The sequence below is a fragment of the Geotrypetes seraphini genome, chromosome 11, assembly GCF_902459505.1.
Source record: "Geotrypetes seraphini chromosome 11, aGeoSer1.1, whole genome shotgun sequence".
Lineage (NCBI taxonomy): Eukaryota > Metazoa > Chordata > Amphibia > Gymnophiona > Dermophiidae > Geotrypetes > Geotrypetes seraphini.
The window spans coordinates 82,740,281-82,764,444 of NC_047094.1; the positions used below are offsets into that span (position 1 = coordinate 82,740,281).

General features: G+C 40.3%; 1 protein-coding gene across 6 annotated transcripts in view; it reads right to left on the reverse strand.

Annotated features, from left to right (window-relative positions):
* The window catches only part of ZNF512B (zinc finger protein 512B), a 324,570-nt gene that overhangs the window by 105,560 nt on the left and 194,846 nt on the right, over positions 1-24,164 (reverse strand). For all 6 annotated transcript variants that reach the window (XM_033914235.1, XM_033914236.1, XM_033914239.1 and 3 more), the window contains one exon: positions 11,198-11,290. In XM_033914235.1, coding sequence (XP_033770126.1) covers positions 11,198-11,290 — 93 coding nt within the window. The remainder of the gene's footprint in view (positions 1-11,197; positions 11,291-24,164) is intronic.

Here is a 24,164-nt window from a genome sequence, read left to right on the forward strand (position 1 = left end):
CTCATTACCTCAATATATTAAAGACGAAAAGGACCTTATTTCTTTTAAAAAATCCTTAAAACCTTATCTTTTTAAAGATGCTTTTAATATTTAAATTTTAAGACATGATATAATGTTTCAGGCTTTTAAATTCCTCCCCTACCTTTTGTTTTATCCTTCTTTGTTTATTCCTTATAAGAAAGAATTGTAACTTTTCCCTCCTTTCCTCCCTGTCCCATGTTTGTTTTAATTGTAAGATTTATGTTACTTCGTAAGTTTTTTTTGTAACCTATTTTCTATTTATAAGATTGTATATCGCTTAGCAAATTGATTAAGCGATTAATCAAATACCAATAAACTTGAAACTTGAAATCTGTCCCTTTCCACTTGACTAAACTTATTGCGGACCCCGAGGGCAGATATGTCCTTGCTCTGGGTGAGTTACATCAGCACCCTGTTCTTCTGGCCTCGATATATGCCCCTAATAGCGCTCAGGCAGCTTTCTTTAAAAAATTGTTGGGTGTGTTCCTATCCTTACCTGATGTCCCTGTGGATCATAAAATCTTTTTGGGTGACTTTAACTCTTTATTGAATCCTGAATTGGATAGTTCCCGTGGGTTGAACGCTTGGGTCCGTACGTTAGATCTTCTGGATGTTTGGAGGACACTTCACCCGGGGGAGTGGGATTTCATAACACCTCCTCCCGGATTGACAATGCATTTCTTTCCAAGTGTTCCTTTCCTGCCGTTCATTCTGAAGAGACTGGAGTCTTGGCTATTTCTGACCATAATCCGATATGGTTAGATGTGGATGTGAGGGGTTGCTCCCATGGGGGTGGGTGGCGATGGCGTTTTCCTGTGGCACTCTACTCTGATCCTGAGTTTAAACCTTATCTCTTATAGCAATGGAGGGATTACCTGGAGTTTAATGGAGTCCATGCTAGTGATGGCATTTTGTTCTGGGAAACTGCGAAAGTTGTGATTCGTGGGGCTATTATTGCCTATAGCGCTTGTAAAAAGAAGCAAGTGGCCACTAAGATCTTGGCCTTAGAACAACGCGTGAAAGAGCACAGCCTGTTTGCTCGCTGTCCTTCCCAGCAACATAAAAATGATTGGCACACTGTGCTGATGGCACTCAATACATTGCTGCATAAGAGGGCTCAAAAACATATTTTTTACCACAAATATAGACTGCACCGTTTTGGTAATCGTCCAGGGAGGTTTTTAGCTGGGCTCATTAGAAATTGGAGTGGCCCTTCTCGGATCGCTTCCCTGAGGGATCCTGGGGGAGGGATCGTTAGTGTCCAATCTCATTTGGAAAAGCTTTTTGTCAATTATTATCAGTCCTTGTATACCGCTGAGGTAGTGAATCGGGATCACTTGATACATGATTTTCTTTCCTCCCTCACTCTACCTACCCTCCCAGAGTCGGATTGCCAAAACTTTAATTCTCTCATTACTTGTGCGGAAATAGTGGCAGTTATTAAACGCTTACCTTTATGTAAATCTCTGGGCCCTGAAGGGTTTAGTGGTGAGTTTTTTAGGCTCTTGCAGGGCCAAGTGGCGGATCCTTTGTTACACTATTATCAGCAGGCTGTAGCCGATGGACAGTTTCCAACCTTCTCAAATCAGGCGCTTATTACGGTTCTTCCTAAACCGGGCAAGGATCCAATGTTGGTTGAGTCGTATAGGCCCATTTCTTTGATTAATGTCGACCTCAAGATATTGGTGAAGAATTTGGCGGACCGTCTCGCTCCATTAGTCCCATCTTTGGTAGGGGTGGACCAGGTTGGCTTTGTCAAAGGACGTCAGGCAGGTCATAATGTTCGCAAGTTGTTATTGGCGATGGCCCATTGTGAATCTTTTCAGGTGCCGGCCCTAGTTATCAGTTTCGATTCTGAAAAAGCCTTTGATAGAGTCGAATGGGCCTATTTGTTTCCATTGTTACAACAATATGGGATCTCTGGGTTTTATTTACAGGCGCTACGTACTCTCTATGCCCTCACCAGTTTTCTCTTTGCAACGTGGGACCCGTCAGAGGTGCCCTCTCTCCCCCCTTCTTTATATTTTGTTTTTGAAACCGTTGTTGCTTCAGATTAGGCAGTATCCTCTATTGAAGGGGGTCGACGTGGCGGGGGGTCTTCCTTGCGTTGTATGGCGTTTGCTGACAATATTATGGTGATTCTCACGAATCTGGAGTTGACTCTTCCCCTGCTGTTGGAGCTCTTTCAGAATTTCGGTCAGCTCTCTGGTCTGAAATTGAATGTTTCTAAGTCTGAAGCACTCCTGTTGAATCTTAGCATACCGTTTACCTGGTCTGATTTTCCGTTGCAAGAGGCTTCGACACAGGTGAAGTATTTGGGTGCTTATATTCCATCTCAATTATCCCGCCTTTATGATAGCAATGTGGGCTCCTTGCTTAAAAAAATCTATCGCCTGTTTGAAATTATGGGGTTCGCTTCCGGTGTCATTAGCTGGTCGTATATTTCTGTACAACATGATGGTGGTGCCTCGCTGGCTCTATCTACTGCAAACTTTGCCCATTTGGCTTCGGCGGTCGGACTTGGATCTGTTGTATTGGGAACTTCAGATATTTCTATGGAATGGGAAGAGATCTCGGCTTCCTCTTCGAGTTTTAATGCTGCCTGAGGATAGTGGTGGTTTTGGCCTCTTGGATTTGAGAGCTTAAAACATTGCTTGTGGTATGCGTCATATTCGGGATTGGAGTCTGGAGAGCTCTTCTTTCTTGACTTTTTCAGTGGAATGGGGCTTCTTATCACTGGTTTCAGGGCTGTTTCTTCTGCATGCGCCCTCTGTTTTGTTGCCCGCTTCTCAGAAATGCCATGTTGTGTGTTCCTATATGAAAGTTATCTGAAAAATGCTTTGTAAGTCTGTGTATATTCCTTACAATATTACTCCTATGTTACCTATCTTAGGCAACCTCCACTTTAGTCCAGGGAGGGAGAATCGGACCTTCCAACTTTGGCATGCCCAGGGGTTGGAGATATTCTTGCTGAGAGGGGGGTTTGCTTTATGGGACCTGTGCCTCAAGTGTGGGCTGGGATCTACCATCTTGGGTCATATGTTTTGGGCATGTTCCTGAGTGCAGTCTTTTTGGGGGCATGTGTGGTTCTTTCTATTCTCCTTATGCCCTTCTCTGCCTGCTTGTGCCCTGTCTTTAGCTCCCTTTTTTTTTTTATTCTTTATTTATAATTTTCAAACATTTGACAATAATATCGGTCAAAAAGAAAAAATACAGTGAACAGAAACAATTTCATCGTAAATGGTCAAAAACAGATGATTCCTACTTTTAGGATAATAACAACTTATCAAAGTATGATTAGTCCACAATGACAGAGAATGGAGCTAAAATAATTGACTGAGAAACATCATATGGTTAACTAAAGAGAAAAGGAAAATAAAGACTCGGCTTGATAGTCCCAGAACCTTTTATCATTGAGCAGAATTATTGGATTCAATCCTCACGGTGATGATGCTATCTGACCTTTAGTAACAATAAACTTAGATAATTGCTGCGGCTTGTAAAAAAACATATCTATTCTGCTGTTATACTTTTAGCTCTCTTCTATGCTGAGGGAGATCTACCCCTGCTTCCACCTGGACCTCGACTCTTTGTGTTCAAAGCTCTTCTCTTAGCCAAGTGAGTGATACTGGTATCTTGGAAAGCACAGGTGGCTCCTTCTTTTTCCCAATGGAAGTCGTCTCTTTATGAGCTGGCGCTTTTGGAGAGACGTGCTGTGTGCGTGTGTTTGGAGGGCAGTTGGCTGAAGTTTCAAGATGTATGGGAGGTTTATTGGAATTCTCTTACCCATAGAGCCCAGAGTCTACTTTTGAATTCCTGAAATTTAGGGGGTTTATTGCTCTACGTGCCTTTTTTTTTTTTCCTCTCCATACCCTCTTCGTGCCATTTTCCTGGTTATGTACTGCTGTTGGTCTTTGTTCCTGCATTTTCTTCCCTCTTTACCGAGGAATCTTGCTCTTTTTTTTTTTTTTTGCTATCTTCTGCTCCTCTTGTATTTTTATATTTTGTATCTCTTCTGTAACTTCCACACAATGTAGGGTGGGGAGGGTGGGGTCTTTGGGTTGATTCTTTTTGCAGAAAAAATTTTGTATATTAGGCATAAAGTATTTTGTGCTGCCTTGCATTTTCTTGTATTGCCCTTTTTTGCTTACATCTGAGTTCTCTGTATCTCTTCTGTGTTCAATTGTTTCTGCAGTTGTTGTTTTTGCAGATTGCTGCTCCTGTTTTTTGCCTAATAAAAAGATTATTTAAAAAAAAACAAAACCTCTAAACCCTCAAGTTCTTTATTTGAATAAAGCTCAGAAGAATATAAAGCTTTATAATAATTCAAAAATTGTTTTAAAATATTTCCAATTTGAGAATGAGTTTCACCCTTCTCATCTTTAATAGCCACAATCTTTACTTTACTTTTTTTTGCTTTGAAGTAATTAGCCAATAATCTTCCCGCTTTATTCGAGTTTCCATAATACAAAGCTTGTTGAGAAAACAAATATTTCCTAGCCATTGTATTTATATTTAGCTTTTAAGAGGGCCTGTGAAGTAATTTGATCCCATTTCGAGGCCAATTATGACTCAAAATCCTTAATATTTTGTTCCAAATTAGAAAATTCCATTTTAAGTTGTTTCCTAATGTGTGCTGAATACGAAATGATTTGACCTCTCATAGTAGCTTTAAAAGCATCACACAATGTTTCTAAAGAGATTTCCTCTGAGGCATTGAGTTGAAAATACTCATTCATTTTTAACTGAAATTCCTCAAGAAAGTTTGAATCTGCAAGCAATGTATTATTGAATCTCCAAAGAATATGATTAGTAATTCTCTGCTTAGAGTATATATTAAATTTAATAGATTATATTGACACTCTAAGTTTCCATAAGAATTCTTTTGGAAGCTTAGAGTGTCAATATAATCTATTTTATTGCATCTCCAAACAGGTCTACTACAATCTTGTTCAACAAATTTAAATTCAATCCAAACTCCAGCATGATTTGATAAAATAACTGGGTCTATGCTTGCTTTTGTAACCTGCTGAATTAATTGATCTGAAACAAAAAAGTAATCTATTCTTGAAAATGATTTATGTACATGGGAGCAGAAAGAAAATTACCGAGCATTAAAATGAAGAATCCGCCCTATATCTTTCAAGCCACAGGACTGTACTAAATTATCTAAACCCACTGATTTTATTAGCCTACTGGGTTGTTTATCCAACAATAGATCCATAACAGCATTAAAGTCCCCTGCTACTATTAAATTAGAAGAAGCCAATGGCAGAATCAACTGTTGAAGAGTTTTGAAAAATTCAGCCTGATTTGAATTAGGGGCATAAATATTAAAAATCGTCAGAATATCTTTTCCTGAGCTCATGTGTACCTGAATCCATCTTCCCATAGGATCTGATGAAATTATACTAAATGCAGCTTAGCATTTTCTATTTACTAGGATAGCCACCCCAGCCTTTTTTCCCACTGCAGGAGTGAAAAAACTATGTTTGACCCACCCCCCTTCCAACTTGGCCGATTCACTAGCAGATAAGTGAGTTTCCTGAATAAAATATATGTCTGCCTCCTGCTGTTTTAAAAAATTGTGTTTCCACTCCAGAAGGGACAATATTACTATGAGTCAGAAAAAGCACTGAACTGTAGAAAGAGACAGACTGACTCGGTAATCTACACAACCTGAGAGGAGGGCTCGCTGTACAAAAACTCAGCTCAGAGAAATAAAACTCTGAAGAGGGAGAGGTAACCCCCTCTTAGGAAAAGAGTTTATCTTCCAATCATTGCTTAATCAATGTTAAAAGCGAGACCAGCTCAGAGGTGTAAAAAAGTTTCAACTAGGTATATATCTCTTAATTACTTGATTGAAAATACTGTATGCAAATAGGTCAAAGAGAAATTTTCTTGCATTCAGGTTGCCACTAATACTTTTAACTGCACTTAGCTTGACTTGGTTATAAAGCAAAAGCTCATCAGGGTCCCGACGCGGCCCCGTTTCGGTGTCTGCTTTAGGAGACCCCGCCAGAAAAGAGATTTAATTCTGATAAAAGGGTAACAACCATAGCACTGCTCAAAGGTTATCTGAAATGCAAAAAAATATATATGTCAAAAAAAGCTATAGATACGGGCTTCATAAGACCACATACCTATGCTAAATATAATATGCTTAGCAGCTGCCATAACAGAAAAGAGCACAACAAAGTACATACCGTGCAAAATGTCAAAAGGAATTCCATGCAACAAAGAACGCCGGCACCCGCTTCGATATTTAAACCAGAGGGGGGAAGGCAACCGGACGTGATAAACGTGATGACGTCATGAAAAACTCTGACGTGAGCAAAAAACTTCAAAAATGCACTGATCAAGCCAGACCGGACTAGAGGAAAGCAACCCATTCAATCTCGTTGTTAAGACCATATGGGTGGAGAGTGTTCAAGTCAAAGATCCACTTCTGCTCTCTCCTCCACAGCATACGCGCTGTATCACCACCCCTGGTGTTGCAGTAGCGATCCAATACTGTAAACCTTAAATCTGACAAGGCATGATTCTTACTGTGACAATGGTGCACCAGGGGGGCTTCTTGCACTACAGTGCGTATGCGGCTCATATGCTCACTGATACGGAGCTTCAAAGCACAGGTGGTACTTCCCACATATACCAGCTGGCAAGGGCAGGATATAGCATAAACTACGTGATGGGAGTCGCAGTTAGTCACATGCTGGGTGTATTTGTGTCGAGAAGGTAATAACATTTGTTGAGTGGTAACACTGAGTTGATAAACTTTACAATGTCCGCATGGGGAGTGCTGACCCCTCACAAAGCTAGAAACCCCTGGTCTTAAAAACTGGGAATGTGTAAGTTGTTGTCTCAAGTTAGGAGATTTAAAGAAGGCAAATCTGGGAGCTTCTTGAAAAGCCTCATGATACTGCATAATAGACCAGTGTTTTTTGATTATTTTCTTAATTTGAAAAGCATGAATGGAATAGAGTAACACACAGACCAACGAACTGACTTCTGATGTATGATGAGCTTGCAATAGCAAAGAACGGTTGGCATATAAGCCACGTTTGTAAGCTTTCTTGAGCACTGAAGGGGGATAACCCTTCACTAAAAATCTTTGTGTGACTTCATCCGCTCTATGAACATATTCTTCCACCATGGAACAGAGTCTTCTAAGACGTAAAAATTGTCCAGTTGGTATGTTGTTCCTTAGATGTTTGGGGTGGAAGCTGTCATACTGTAACAGATTGTTCCTATCAGTAGGCTTGCGATAGATAGTTGTATGAAAACAGCCATTAGTCAGCGTGATATTAATGTCCAAAAAGGAGACCCGGTGGTAGTCTGTGGTCATTGTGAACTGCAAGTTGGAATCACAAGAATTAAGCCAATCAAAAAAACGTGTCAAGTCCTCTGTAGTGCCAATCCAGACTGCCAGCACATCATCAATGTATCTTTTCCAAAATAGAAAAAATTTCCAAAATTCAGAAGGGTATAAAAATTTTGCCTCAAGCTGAGATACATAAAGGCATGCAATAGAAGGGGCCATCTTGGACCCCATAGCAGTGCCCTTGATCTGTTGGTAGAATTCTAGATCAAATTGAAAATAATTCATACCCAGTGCTATATTGGCCAAATCTAACAAAAACTGAATCCTGATGTCTGACATTTCTTGAGCTTGTAATTCAATTTTAAGAACCTCAATGGCTTCCTTCTGAGGGATGTTAGTATATAAAGCTGAAATATCAAGGGTCAGAAGTATAGCATGAGCTGGTATATTCTGGAGAGATGCTAAAAACTGAATCATACTAGTAGAGTCAAGGACATAAGAGGGCGCCAAAGGAACCCTATGTTTGAGATACAAGTCCAAAAAAAGCAGATAAAGGTTCCAAGAGTGATCCTATTCCAGAAACTATTGGTCGACCTGGAGGGTTTAACAAAGATTTGTGAATCTTTGGAACAAAATAGATCACAGGTATACGAGGATGTTTACAACTCAAAAACCTGAACTCTTTATCGGTGATAACACTAGTTTCAAGAGCCTGCACCAGGACATGAGAAATCACATCCTGGATAGCTTGTGTAGGATCATTCTGCAATAATGTATAATATGTGGAGTCACATAGTTGACGTTGTGCTTCACTAACATACGAATTAGTGTCTTGGATGACTATTCCACCACCCTTATCTGCTGGAAAGATGACGATGCTGGTGTCAGATGCCAGAGATGATACTGCAGCTTGTTGTTGTCTGGATAAATTGTAACGAGTACGAGGAGAATAGCTCTCTAAACCACCAAAATCCCTCAATATTAGATCTTCAAAGGTCTGAATGTGAGGATCAACCACACCCGGGGGACACCAGGAGGATTTAACGTGAAAAAGAGGATGACTGTCTTGAGATGGATCAATAGAGATATCTTCTGTGTAAAAAAATTTTTTAAGTTTGCAAGATCTTATAAATTTGAACACAGCCACTCTGGTGTCAAAAGCTCCATACTGACTGTTAGGTACAAAAGAGAGGCCCTTATTGAGTACAGATACTTCTATAGAGGATAAAGTACGTCAGGAGAGATTAAAGATATTGGATGTCATGGTTGTGGCCGAGACGTCTTGGATCTTACCGGTCTCTTATTGGGTGGTTTGGGACCCCCCTGAAAATGGACATTATGAGATGGGGCCTGCATAGGTCCCTGTCGTGATTTATCATCTTCTGATGTATCTGATGATGTATGTGTATATGTAGGGCGTCTCAACCGTTTGATATTACGAGTTTTATCCATCCATGCATACACAAACCCTTTTGTGTAGTCCATTCATCCCTGCGCAATTTTTTAATCTTGGTTTTTCTCAAATCCTCCTTAAATGCATCAATTTTAGAATTAATGTCCTGTAATGATTTAGTGTACTCATCAGGGTTAGTACTATTCTGTAAGGATGCTTTAGCTTGTTGGAGTTCATCTTGATAGGTGTTCAATTCAATCTTAGTAGTCTCTATGACTAAAAGCATGAGGTCTAAAGAGCATTTATTGAGTATGGCATTCCATTTATCAAGAAATGCTGTATTGTCTAAGAACAGTCTAGGTTCTGTCCTCATCCGAAGTCCTCTAGGGATTCTTTTTAAACGACAGTATTCAGCCAATGTGGCTGCATGCAACTCAGCACGGACTATGCGTTTCTGCATATTTTCTAAGTGTTCCCAATCAGAGGGAATCATAACATTATCTCCAGTGGTAAATAAATGAAAGGCTGATAATAAATCTGAAGCTTGTTGCTCATTATAAGAATGTGCTTCCCATCCTATGGCAGCCATAATGAAACCCTGCACTAGATGCAACTATGTTTCCACTTCAGCAGGGACAATATTACTATGAGTCAGAAAAAGCACTGAACTGTAGAAAGAGACAGACTGACTCGGTAATCTACACAACCTGAGAGGAGGGCTCGCTGTAGGTATATATCTCTTAATCAAGTAATTAAGAGATATATACCTACTTGAAACTTTTTTACACCTCTGAGCTGGTCTCGTTTTTAACATTGATTAAGCAATGATTGGAAGATAAACTCTTTTCCTAAGAGGGGGTTACCTCTCCCTCTTCAGAGTTTTATTTCTCTGAGCTGAGTTTTTGTACAGTGAGCCCTCCTCTCAGGTTGTGTAGATTACCGAGTCAGTCTGTCTCTTTCTACAGTTTTAAAAAATTGAGCATTTTTTTCTTTTAATTGGATGATTAAGTCCATTGATGTTTAAGGAATATAATTTCATAGCCATTTTAACAAATTAAAACATAATAATAAATAAACCTGATGTTCCCCTTTAAAAAAATAATGATTAATATTATCATACACATCCAGGACCCAAAATAAAAAATATCCCCATCTCCATCCCCACCCCTACCTCCAACCCATCCATCCCCACCCCTACCTCCAACCCATCCCAACTTATAATACGACAGCTTGTATACATCCCTCTAGCTCAAATGACACCCAACAACCCCCCCCCCCCCGCTCCCCAATTCTTTCCAAACATTGATCCTCTATATACCCAATATTTAACAATCAATTTACCATGGACAATTTAATGCATCAAGAGCCTGAGAGTTAGTTACTTACTAGTTAATTATAAGATACTCTTACGATTACATAAGTACATAAATATATCTACATTCATATATCAAATCATAACTAAACCCATATAAATACCCACCAGATTTCATTAAATTCATACAACAAAGATCATTTCATTTTTAAATATTGAGAAATAAAATCCTCTAGCTGCTCTGGCTTCTTTAAAAGACTACAAAAAGATTACAATATCCAAGTCATATCAGTGAACCCAGCAGTTTCTCTATATATATATCAAATCATAACTGAACCCATAAAAATACCTACCCCATACCATTTAAAAATTTATGAATCCAATATTTTATCGTTACACCTCAGAACCATAGTAATAACAAATATAATCAAATTAGTTTGTCATGTTCATAGGAATTAAAAAAGCTATTAGAGCATAAAGTTTATACTTTAAAAAGATTACAAAAAGCTTGTGAAATCCAAATTAAGAAAAGGTAAGAAATATACATTCCACTTCTAACAGATATCTAAGTTATATAAAAGTGCCTCTATTAAAGCTTTAACGCACATAGCCCAAGGTTGGCAGAACAGCTAAAGGATATTAAAAATATTATTGAACTTCTGTCAATACACTAAACCTCATGGCACTGGACCCAATAGTTACTCTTATAACTTTCCTTTGCTATTCTTTGGTATCCTGAGTGACGGGGAAAGATGCTATTCTCCTCACATTAATATTTAGGATCAACTAGCACCCATAAGAGTTGCAGCATTGCCAGCCCAAAGTTCAGCCAATCTATTTCATTCAGACCAGTAAAGAGAATAATGAAACATGTAGGTAAAAAATTCTTCACCAGGGTGCTTCTGTTATCCAATGAAAGACACAGATTCATAACAGTTCTATTAAGAACATAAGAAGTGCCGCTGCTGGGTCAGACCAGTGGTCCATAATGCCCAGCAGTCCGCTCATGTGGTGGCCCTCTGGTCAAAGACTAGCACCCTAACTGAGACTAGCCCTACCAGCATATGTTCCTATTCAGCAGGAACTTGTCTAACTTTGTCTTGAATCCCTTTATGTGGTGCGATACCTTCCCGCAGTTCCCCCTTACCTTGTTTGCATGTTCAGCCATTGTGTGATAGTTCAGCCCAGCTTTGGATTTGAATTGCTTGTTGCACTGCTGACACTTCAAGGCATCCTGCAGCTGTATACATGAAAGTTGAGTATATAATTATAACTACACAAATGACTTGTCTAAGAGCTGCCTCTCACACAGTGCACTTATAATCTACCAATCTTTCTCCCTTACTCATCCCTATAACTGACCTGCACACACACTACCTGGGTCAAGAAAAGAATAATGGGGCAAAGCCAATTCCTAATAATGCAACACTGTCCATCTCCCATTAGAAATGTGGTCTGATATTAGTATCTTGTTCAAGTTGGGCTCTTCTTAGGTCAGCTGAGGCTGAAGCTGTGTAGGCAGTGCTTTTAGCCTGAGATGAAGGAGTCATGGACATTGCTGAAAGATAATATGCTTCAGCAAGATACATCCAAGTCTGCAATGGGTATTGTTGCATGACAGATTGATGCAGATTTCTTGCCAAAGGCTTCAGTCCCCCCTCCTGATTGTGCTTTCAGGACCTGGTAACATGCTAAGCTCCTGAGATCAAATCAAATGGCCCTTTAGGATATTTGTAAAGGGATTATGAGAACCGAAGCAGCTCTTTGTGACTCTCCTATTTCTATCTCTGAATTTTCTAAAAAAGCAATGGCTAAGATAGGAGACAGAAGGGAAAGCTTCAAGGGGTTGAGAAGCAACTGGAAACTAATACTTTGGGTTTAGAAAGTACATGATTCTGGTATGACATTTATCAAGGATGGTTTGATTATTCATCTCAAAGCTAAAGAATTTAGAAAATATGGTCCTTACTAAGACTTTGAGACTGTTGAACTTTCCTCAGACTAGATATTTGGCTCCTAGCAAATGTATCCAAGGAATAACCTGTAAGTTAGTAATTCAGATGGAACTCAGGTTTTCAAGATATTTTATACATCAACAGGGAAGATGGAAAGAAGGAGTCATGTACATGTTAGTCTCCATGGATAGTTTGAACCTCTCAGCCTTTCTGGAATCAAATAATGGGAACATTCCCACAAGAGACACCTTAAAAGCATAAGAATTGCTATACTGGGTTCTATCAAGCCCAGTATCCTGTTTCCAACAGTGGCCCACCCAAGTCCCACGTACCTAGCTAGACTCCAAGTAGTAAAATAGACCCTATGCTGTTTAACCTAGAAATAAGCGGTAGATTTCCCCATACCATCTCAATAATGTCCTATGGACTTCTTTTTAGGAAATTATCCAAACCTTTTTTAAACCCCACAAACTGATTTCACCACATTATCTGGCAACAAATTCCAGAGTTTAATTACATGTTGTGCGAAGAAATATTTTCTCCAGTTTGTTTTAAATCTATTACTTAGTAGCTTCATCGCTTGCCTCCTAGTCCTAGTATTTTTGGAAAGAGTGCACAAGCAATTCACATCTACCCTTTCTACTCCATTCAATATTTTATAGACATCTATCATATCACCCCTGAGCTGTCTTTTCTCCAGACTGAAGAGCCGTGATAATTGTTTTGAGTTCAGAAGACTGACAATAAGATATTCACAAACATTAAAGTGCAAAAGTGGCATTTTAGGCTCAAAGGTGAAGAAAACCAATATGTAGGAGCTGATAAGGGTAAAGCTGAATTGCTTAATGAATATTTCTGTTCTGTGCTCACAGATTGGGGATATGGGTAGAATGACAGAAGCAGGACCATTTTAACCACTTATGGGGCCCTGGGCAAACTTTTGTGGATGCCCTCCCACCAGTCCAATGGCACAACTTCCTTAGACCCCTGTCCCTCTTCTCCCCCCCACCAAAAAAAATAAACCTAGAATAAATCTGCAGAGCCATTGTCTAGGTCATGCTGATGAAGGATCTTCTGGTTCTGCCCCTTAGAAAGAAAATGTCCATGTTAGTATGGGGGCCACACAGTACAACAGTAGTATAATGGGTACACCTCATCTCAAAATGATTGACAGCTGTCAAAGATAAGGATCAACCAATCAGTGTTCACTTCTGGGTTAAGCCCTGCCCACTCTCTGCCAACACCACACCCACTCTCCGCCTACTTTTACCCAAACCACACCCACTTTTGCCTAGTCCCACCCATGTCCCGCCCCTCATACCCTGGCCCCTCCCCCTCCCATAGGAATGGTGGTGGCCCCGCCTCCATGCCACATCACCGGAAATGCACTTTCTGATGACATCACCGGAAATGGGGGGGTGCTTGACCCCGTAAATACGCTTTCTGATGATGTCAGCAGAAATGGGAGTGCCTGCCCTACTGGAAGTGCACATTCTGATGACGTAGATGGAAGAAGGGTAAATGAAGCGCCGGAAATGCGCTTTTCTGATGATGTTAGCGGAAACAGATTTAGTCGAACCCCCGGAAATGATGTGGCCAGAAAAAAAAGAGTGTCTTTATTTTAACAGCCTTTTAGTTAAGACAGGTTTTAAGAGCTCATGGTTAGGGCAATGAACAAACAGATCACAAAAGAAAAAGACATTTACAAATTCTTTCCTGTTTTTTAAAACAGATCCTAGGTTTTAAGAGCAGTGCAGAAACAACTTAGAAAAGGAAAAAGACCTGTAAAGTTGCATTTTTTTTCTTTCCTGGTTTTTTAACAGACAGTATGAAACCTTAGTTAATGGCTGTGGGGGTGGGCAACACCCAGATTGTCATGGTGACAGCTGATAAGTTGATTCATACTTCTTGCAGCCCTGATAAAGTCAAGGGGAGAGGGGGGAGGTGTGCTTAAATCTGTCTGAACATGTCCCGGCCCCCCTGGTGTTGTCATAGTAACGTATGCCTTAGTCTTTAACAAACAGAAATAAAAAAGTTCTGAAAAAAAACCAAACAGCCCACTGTCACCTAGCAGCCTCTGTTAAAAGGCAGAGTTTTAAGATTTTTTTTTTTAAATTTAGAGCTAGGTTAACAGAGCTGACTAGAACAGGGTGGCGCAGTGGTTAAAGCTACAGCCTCCGCACCCTGAGGTTGTGGGTTCAAACCCATGCTGCTCCTTGTGACCCTGGGCAAGTCACTTAATCCCCCCCATTGCCCCAGGTACATTAGACAGATTGTGAGCCCGCCGGGACAAACAGGGAAAACTGCTTGAGTACCTGAATAAATGCATGTAAAACCGTTCTGAGCTCCCCTGAGAGAATGGTATAGAAAATTGAATAAATAAATAAATAAATATTAAATAAATTTATTATGATCCAAACGCAGCAGGCAGCTATGGAGGCATTAACCCTCTACTTCAAGAGGCTAAAAAGAGCGATATTACAGTCCGAAGTCAAAACGCATACAATTTACACAGACCTGCTATAAACCAGTTTAAAAGAAATAAAAGAATGGTGTCAGAAATTGACAGCCAATGGCAAAGTGACTTAGTCGACATGTCAGCCTTTGGCCGTTATAACAACGGTTACAAATACTTTTTAACGGTAATAGATATCCTGTCAAAATATGCATGGGCCATGAGTTTAAAAACAAAAACCGGTCACGAAGTTACCAAAGCCTTTGAAACAATATTTAATTTAGGGCGTACACCTGAAAAACTTCAAGCAGACAAGGGTAAAGAAATTTTAAATAAGTCTCTGAAGAATTTATTAAAACAAAAAGGTATTCGCCATATTGTGACCCATAATGATGTTAAAGCAGCTCTAGTGGAAAGATTTTAACAGGACTTTAAAATCCAAAATATGGTGCTATTTGACATCTCACAACCCCTTTTACTTATCAAGACATGCTGCAAGCTATAGTGCACAGCTATAATTAGTTTTAACAGAACGATACAGGCGAGGCCTATAGATGTGACACCCTCAAAATCTTTGCAGATTTGGAAAATAGTCTACGGCAGTAACATCAAGGATCTCTTAAAGAAAGGAGACCATGTAAGGCTGTCAAAAGTTAAAGGAAAATTTGAGAAAGGTTACGAGCAAACGTGGATGAATGAAATATTTATAATAAAAGATGTTTTAAACAGGGGTCAGAGAACAACATACAAGATACAGGATTACGATAGTGATGCTTTACAAGGTTATTTTTATCCTGAAGAATTACTAAAAGTCAGGACAGAATATACCGTATCGAAAAGATTCTAAAGGTGAAAGGAGGGGATAAGAACAAAATTTGTTTCATGAAATGGAAGGGGGGCCTGATAAAGCCAGGAATGTTAAAACATGAAAAAAAAAACCTGTCTGAACATGTCCCGGCCCCCTGGTGTTGTCATAGTGACGTATGCCTTAGCTCTTTAACAAACAGCTGTTAACATCAGAAATAAAAGTTCTCAAACCGTCAAATAAAATGACTGCCACAAAGGCACGTAGATTGAGTTACTTTCTTAAAGACCGTGATGTAGAAAAAGAGGATTACCTGATGACAGAAAAACTGTACAAATCAAAGATAAAATGGACTCCTTTAACACATAGGTAACTGAAAAAAGGCCTACCAAGAGGTCTCGTAATCTTCTGAAAGACTGTAATGCAGAGAAAGAGGGTTACCCACAGGCTGAAAAACCGATTGACACGATGGCAGATATTGGGGAGCATACGCACAAATTAACAGGTTCCGAAATACAAGAGTTTTCAGACGCCCAAAAGCTATATGATTTGGACACAGAAAATGAAGATGCAGGTTATAAACTATCAGAGGATAATACTTCGGATATAGAGCTTTATGAAGCCGCAGCAGACGCCGAAGCGACAGACATGTTGGAAAAGCCTGGATCTTCCACAGTAAGAGAAACACACACACACACTTTTCATTGCCAGGGGTCCGTGTTGAGGGGTTTATGAAGCTGAATGTGTTCATGTGTTTTAAAAAGGAAAATTTATTTCTGTATGTTTTTTTTGTAGGGAAGTGGCGGATCTTCGCGATCACAGAAACCTGCGGACAAGGTGTACATGCCGATGATAAATCTATCCTGTTTGTGTTTATCTGCTTGTTTCAAAGAGAACCAGCGGTGATTGAACATAAACTAAAATTAAAATCTGAAGATGCTTGTGATTATGGTTGGTGGACTGGCATAGGCCTTTCCAAAACACCACCAGAACTTAAATCAGTTATAAAGGTAACTGCATACTGCATTCAAAATGTCTGCAAGGCGTGAAGGATGAAGATTGTGGAGTCTACTTAATACGAGCTGGGGGGCAAAAACACCACGATTGCTTGATGTGGGTGCAAAAGGATATACAGCAGAAACTCAGGAAAACTTGTGGAATGCTGTGCCTGGAAAGTGTGGTAAATGTAGTCACTTTTGTAGGCTATAAAATGAAAATACTGATGCTTTGTAATAAAAGCATTAATATAATCATTGATTTAATCAGAGATATTAAGACCTCTATAAACGGGCCACAACTACTCAATAGATTGGTCAATTTCATGAGAGCTGGTGAATATGTAGAGATTGTAAATGATTTAATTCGTGACACCGATTATAAATCATTCTTCAAAAGAAATGCTTTTTAAAACATGTTTTTATTCTTGGGATTGAGGGAAATACATTATGTAATTGCTTAGTTTGTTTGTATAAAAATTTAAACATGTAACGTTCAACTAAAACATTTATTGATGTAAAATAAAGATTTTTTTTAAAATTACAAATGTGTGGTGTGTTTTAAGAATTGCTAGCCACGTGAATTAACAACCCAAACTAAAACAATAGAATGTGTGACAGGTTATAAGAAACTAGGCTCTAGGCACGTAGGGATCATTTTGATATCTAAAATGACTAGTCTGTCATAGGGGAAAACACCTTCCAGGGATTCAAGACAAAGTTAGACAAATTTCTGCTGCACTGGTACGTACGCAGGTAGGGCTAGTCTCAGAGGGCCGCCACGTGAGCGGACTGCTGGGCACGATGGACCACTGGTCTGACCCAGCAGCGGCAATTCTTTTGTTCTTATGACTAAACTTGACAAATGATATGTATCTGTAGCAGGGTCCATAGACACACAATAAAGCCTTTGTGAATGGATAACTTCTGTAGAGAGTTTTAAGTGTATAAAAATACGCCGTGATAAGATCAGCGAGCGTTCTGGTTTTTGTGGATGTTACACCGGACCCTGGATACATCAACTGCTAACATGATGATTAGAAAAGGGGATATCATTTTTTTTTTCTGTCTCTGAATCTATCATAGCATTTAAAAACAAGAGTGGGAATTTGATGGTAGAAATAAACTATCTCTTACCAGAAAAAGACAACAGAGATTGTTAAAAAGTAAGTGACAGCTGATTTATCTGGCACGTATGTTTTTTTTTTTTTAAAAAACAGCATCTACAAAACATTCTTTTTACGTTATGATTAGACCAAGAAATGGCTGGAGAACCGACACCTTCTACATCAACAAGTTCTAACCAACAACCAGTTCCTTATCGGAAGCCAAAAGATAAACGAAATAGTAGATATCCTGGTTTTGTAAGGAGACTAGTATTAAAAGAAAAATTTCTATACTTTTATAATAGTTGTTCAAGAAAATGTTAAGCACAGTCAGAACCCCAAAGAAAATGTGTATTAACGGTTATGCTATGTTATAAATTGTAGATCGGGAAAATGTTAGAAAGTCGCAAGCAGATACCGTGAACCTGACAGAAAAGTCTAACAGGAAAAGATCACATAGTGAAAGCTTCTTAGATGGTGAACCAGAGCCCAGAGGTGCTTACCAGAAACCGAAATATAAACGAAATAGTAAGCATTCTGGTTTTGTAAGGAGACTAGTGTAAAAAGAAAATGTCATTACTTTTATAATGGTTGATCAAGAAAATGTTAGGCAGTCAGATCCCCAAAGGGGAGAAAAAAAAAGTATTAATGGCAATGCTGTTTTGTAAATTGTAGATCAAGAAAATGTAAGAAAGTCGCAAGCATATACTGTGAAGCCGTCAGAAAAGTCTAACAGGAAAAAGACACATAGCGAAAGCATCTCAGAGCCGGACAGCACAGAAGATGGAGAATGTTATGAAGTTGATAATTATTCTGACAGCAGCAAGGTGTCAGAGGATGGGTCAAATAATGGTGCATTAGGTCCTTCTGAATATTCAGAACCAATCAGCTATGTCCAGTTTGTGAAAAGATGGGATCGGAAACTGGACAAGTTTCATGGTGTACTTTATTCAGAAGATTTTCATTTCATTAATTTAGACAGGATAACTTCATTACGTGAGGCTCAAAATGACATATGCCAGGGCATTCAACATATCCTGGACGATGTTAGCAACAGAGTTTTGCCCGGTGACTACGTACAAGTGCATATACATTCATTGTTTTTTCACAATTTCTTGTTTTCTGGTAAATTAAATCCCGAATTGCTAGATGCTGATGATTTCTTAGACCAGCTTGCTAAACTCATTCAAAGTCACAGAGAAATACAGGTCTGTGATTTATTCCATGGTGTTGTACTTGTAATAAGAAACAAGGGTGGTGGGGCCCGTAGGGTGTTAAAATCTATACTTTTTAGCCAGATTTTGCAGAAAAAAGGATGTACTTAATAGATTTGAATAACACAGGCAATAACCGGTGTTTTGCCGGTAGTCACAGCACTTATGTCGCCGGTAAAACTAACAGATGCTGAGCTGTTAACAGGTACTGAAAAGCTACATAAAGATTTGGAGTGGGTGGTACATAAAAAATCATGTTCGATGATGTAGCAGCCATCGAACAACATTTAAAGATAAATTTAAGAGTTGTGTTTCATATAAACTCGTGTTTTGCTTTAAAACATCAGATCAGCCCGTGTATCCTAAAACTGTTTTCTTTGTTGCTACACGATGACCATTTCTACGGCATAACCGATGTTAAAAAAATAAATAAATAAAATAATTCTACGGGGAGCGTAAGTTATGTTCTTTTTGCCAGAAGCCTTATAGTCACAACCACTTCTGTACATTATGGTGTCATCTTTGTTTGACACAAATGTGTTTGAACAGTGTCGGTGTATAGCAGAGATGTCCTAAAAGCAAGAGGTGTTGTCACTCTAAAGACTGTTTAGATAGACATATGCAGCTGGCACAGAAAAAAATGAAGTGGCGTGTTTATCTAAATTACTATGTCAGAAATGCGAGTCCTATGAGAACGAGAAAACATAAATGTAAGGGCAGTATGTGTAAGCTATGCCGTGAACCCCTAAGCAGTGATGACATGCACTTATGTTTTATGACCCCTATCGGTAAACTTAAAACATCTGAAAAGTATATTTTTCACGACTGTGAATGTATGCAGAAAACAGGGTGGCATGTTCCTAATTACATATATGCGGAGGACTTGTACAAAACAAGAAAATGGGGGATTCAAGGGTCTTGAGTATATTTCAGCCTTTTTTTTGTGTGTGTGACTTTATGCGCATTTCTGGCACTTCATTTACCCTGTTTCCGTCTACGTCATCAGAATGTGCACTTCCGGTAGGGCAGGCACTCGCATTTCCGCTGATGTCATCAGAAAGCATATTTCCGGGATCAAACAAGCCCCCATTTCTGGTGACTTTATCAGAAAGTGCATTTCTGGTGAAGGAGCATGGGGCGGGACATGGACAGGCATTCATTCCTATGGGAGGGGGTGGGGCGTGGGCATGGTGTTGGCGGAGAGTGGGCGGGGCTTAACCCGGAAGTGAACGTGGATTGGTCAATCCTTATCTTTGACAGCTGTCAATCATTTTGACATGAGGTGTACCCATTATACTACTCACAACCATCAGCTGTATGCCCTAAATATCAGCTCCACTCCTTTATATTACCTTTTTTTTTGCTAGAAAAATGAGGGTGCGGGAAAGAAATCTGCTGGGCCAGGGAAAAAAAGGAAGATTCTGGACCAGAGTCAGGGCAAGATTCACAAGTTCACTGGGCCCCCTGGCCTCATCCCCTGCCCACATCTCGATTTATTTACCTTTTTGCTTGCTTCTTTGGAAAACATGCATTGTGGATATCTTTATATTGAGTTCTGCTGCTCTGGTGCTGCTATGGCACTGGCTAGAACCTGGAAGCTGATGAATACTAGAAAATGACATGAGGACAAAGTTTGTCCCCATCCCCGTCCTGTGAGCTCTGACCATACTGGTCAATCTTATTTAAAAAAATAATGCATCACTTTGCCCTTTAGTATGAAGGCCTTATTTTTAGAAAATAAAATCGAATTGCATCTTGTCATCTTTCATGTATATTTATTTTTTATTGATTGACACAATTTTGAAAAACTGGGGGCTATTTCCCCACCATAAAGTAGTATTCAGGCTGTTTCTATTAATTTAAATAACTGGATAAACAAGATGAGTCCGAAAATATATAGTATAAGAACATAGGAATTGCCATACTGGGACAGATCAAAGGTCCATCAAGCCCAGCATCCTGTTTCTAACAGTGGCCAACTCAGGTTCCAAGTACATAGAAAGATATGTTAAATAGCATCACAGTTACTCCTAGGGGAATTGTGTGCAAATTTATTTATTAAATCAGTGCACAATATTTGAAAATTCTGCAATTGTTTTTGTAACAATATATAACCACCATCCTTAAGTCATAATATATTAAAATACAATAGCAAAAATATTATTTCTCAAATATGCAGGATTTTTAAGGATTTAGGGCAGAATTCCCCCGAGTACCCATCATAATTATAGGTTTATATTTTGGAGGATTTTATTTTATCAATCTGGAGAGCTGCTAATTCTTGCATTTACAACGGCAGCACTTTCACAAAATCAATGGGTGTTACTTCCCCAACACAATAAACTGTGGATACAGATGTTCTGGAGATAATTTATTATACACTGACATATAAAAACATGAAAATTCAATGAAAAAAGTACAATGATAAAAAATACAGTGGTAAAAATCCAACTGGACCCTACACGGGTCCAATTGTTTGCAAATTCACATATAAAGAATTGGACTGAAAACAGTCTATTGTCTTTAAACATGTGAGCAAAGAACACTGCAGACAAGCTGAAGTAGCAAAAAAACGCTATAGCTACATCTGCATCCACAGTTATTTGTTTTCATCGGTGGATTGTTTTCACTGTGGATCATTGGGTCTCCCCATTTTTCTTTGTTGTGCTCCCCAACACACACACACACACTCTCTCTCTCTCCCTTCTTCATGCTCAACTTGAGTCCTGCCACTTCACCAGCTTTTTTTTCCAGTCAGGCATCAGGATTACCAAGACAGGCAGTCACCCTTACAAAAGGAGAAATTAGGTTCTTACCTGCTAATTTTCTTTCTTTTAGTCCCTCTAGACCGGCACAGAAACTGAAGGGTTATAGCTCACCTCGAACAGCAGGTGGAGACTGAGACACATACTTATGGCTGTAGTACAAGTGGGCTCTGCAGTTCTAAGTACAATCAGTCTGACGAATAGCCAAGCAGAACTAAGAAACTAATAACTGTGAACTATAACAGCAACTGCATTCCCAGAAGGAGAATAGCAACAAACAGAGAGAAATACTGTTGGATATTGATTAGAATAAGAACCTTCAAAAACGCCCCCACAGCTCGCTAGCTACGCCAGATGAACCAAACTCCGCTGTTCTTTTAATCTCCCCTGACAACCCAGACAAAAAAACACTGCAGAAAAAACCAATGTACTCTTCATGCAAAACTCCTAATAAAAAACGACAGGGCGTGTCTGTGCTGGTCTGGAGGGACTAAAAGAAAGAAAATTAGCAGATATCCTAATTTTTCCTTATCGTCCCTCCAGACCGGCACATAAACTGATGGGACATACCAAAGCAGTACCCATCATGGATGGGACCCCCCAAAGGGCTGCCACAAGAATACCCTCACTGAGCACTTCATCTCGACGTGCCTGAACATCCACACAGTAGTGACGAACAAAAGAATGAAATAAGACCAAACCACAGCTTTACAGATATCCACTGGAGGGACAAGAGAAGACTCAGCCCAAGAAGCTACCTGACCCTGAGAGGAATGAGCTTTGAGAAATTCCGGAGCAGGTTTCTTCTGAAGAAGGTACGCTGAAGCGATAGCCTCCTTGATTCATCATGCAATGGTAGTCTTAGAAGCACCATCCTCCCTTACAAGGATCCACTAAGAGTTCAAAAAGATGATCTGATTTCTGGAACTCCTGGGTCTGCTGAACATAAAACAGCGAAAGACCCTACCGACATCCAACTTGTGCAACTATCTCTGCTCCAAAGAGCCCTCCCGACTACCCAAGACCGGGAAGACCATGGACTGATTGACATAAAAAAGGCAAAACCACCTTCAGCAGAAAAGAGGGAACCAGCCGCAGCACTACCCATTCCCTAGAGAACTCCAGGAACGGAGGCCCACATGAAAAGGCCTGCAGTTCGGAAACGCATCTCGCAGAAGAAATGACCACCAGGAAGACCGCCTTAAGAGTAAGGTCCTTCAATGTACAGGAGACCAGAGGTTCAAAAGGAGGGCGCAGATTGAGATCCAAGGTTGGAACCGAAGGCTGCATTGGAGGATGGAGCAATTTTGCTGCCCTCAAAAAAACAAATCACATCCAGAGAAGAGGCCACAAATCGCAAGCTGAACTCGGAAGGAGGACCAGGCAAGGCCCCTGTCCAGACCATCCTGCAAAAACTCCAAGATGTGAGACAAAGAAGTGTGAAGGGGAACCACGCCACATGCGGAACACCACTCCTCAAAGAGATGCCAAACTCAAACATAAGCCCAAGAGGTGGAAAGTCTCTGGGAACCCAAGAGGGTGGAGATCACCTTATCTCAGGGGTAGGGAACTCCGGTCCTCGAGAGCCGTATTCCAGTCAGGTTTTCAGGATTTCCATAATGAATATGCATTGAAAGCAGTTCATGCAAATAGATCTCATGCATATTCATTGGGGAAATCCTGAAACCCCGACTGGAATACGGCTCTCGAAGGCCGGAGTTCCCTACCCCTGCCTTATCTGAATAACCTTTTTTATTTATGCATTCCCTTTCAAGAGCCAAGCCATAAGACAAAATGGACCAGGATCTAACATCAAAAGATCAAGTGAGAGGGGCAGCGGAAGAGATCTGCCCTGAGAAGATGAACCAGATTTGCATACCACGGGTGCCTGGGCCAGTCCAGAGCCACCAGGGTTAGGCAGCCGATGTGACAAGCAATGCGAAGGAGGACTCTGCCCACCATTGGCAATGGAGGAAAAACATAAAGGAGGCTGTCCGTCGGCCAAGGCTGCACCAGAGCAACCAGCGCCTGGGCCTGGAAATCTCTGCGCCGACTGAAGAACCTCAGCGCTTTGGTGTTGACACTTGTGACCAGGACACCTCTTCCAAAGACTAGCTGCCCTGAGCTTTGTGACTGAGACATTGAACTCCCCAACTGAGGAGACTGGCTTCCGTAATAAGCACTGTCCACTGAGGCTGATCTAGACTCATTCCCTGTACTAGATTGGAAGACTGTAGCCACCAGTGAAGGCTGTGACGAACTAACCCCCAAAGTGGAACGGGCAAGTCCACACCATGCATTTGAGGTGACCACTGCTGGAGAAGAGCATACTGAAGTGGGCGCATGTGAGTCCAAGCCCACCTGACCACGTCCATGGAGGCTGCCATCGACCTCAAGACCTGTAGAAAATCCTGCACTCGAGGACACTGACAATCTATCAGGAAGCAAATCTGTGACTGCAACTTGCACACTCAGGCCTCTGGAAGGAAGACTCTCACTAGGCAGGTGTTGAAGAGAACACCAAGGTACTCCAGGTGCTGAGACAGAGCCAACCAGCTTTTGGACAAGTTGACCACCCATCCCAGCGATTTCAGGAACTCCACAATCCGAGTCATAACCTGGGAGCTCTCCTGAAAGGACTTTGCTTGAATCACCCGTCGTCCAGATAGGGATTAACCAAAATGCCCTCTTTGCATAAGGCCACCGCTACAACCACCACCATAATCTTAGTGAAAGTCCGCGGAGCTGAGGCCAGACCAAAAGGAAGCGCACAAAACTGATAGTGCTTTCCCAAAATCGCAAAGCATAGGAAACGCTGA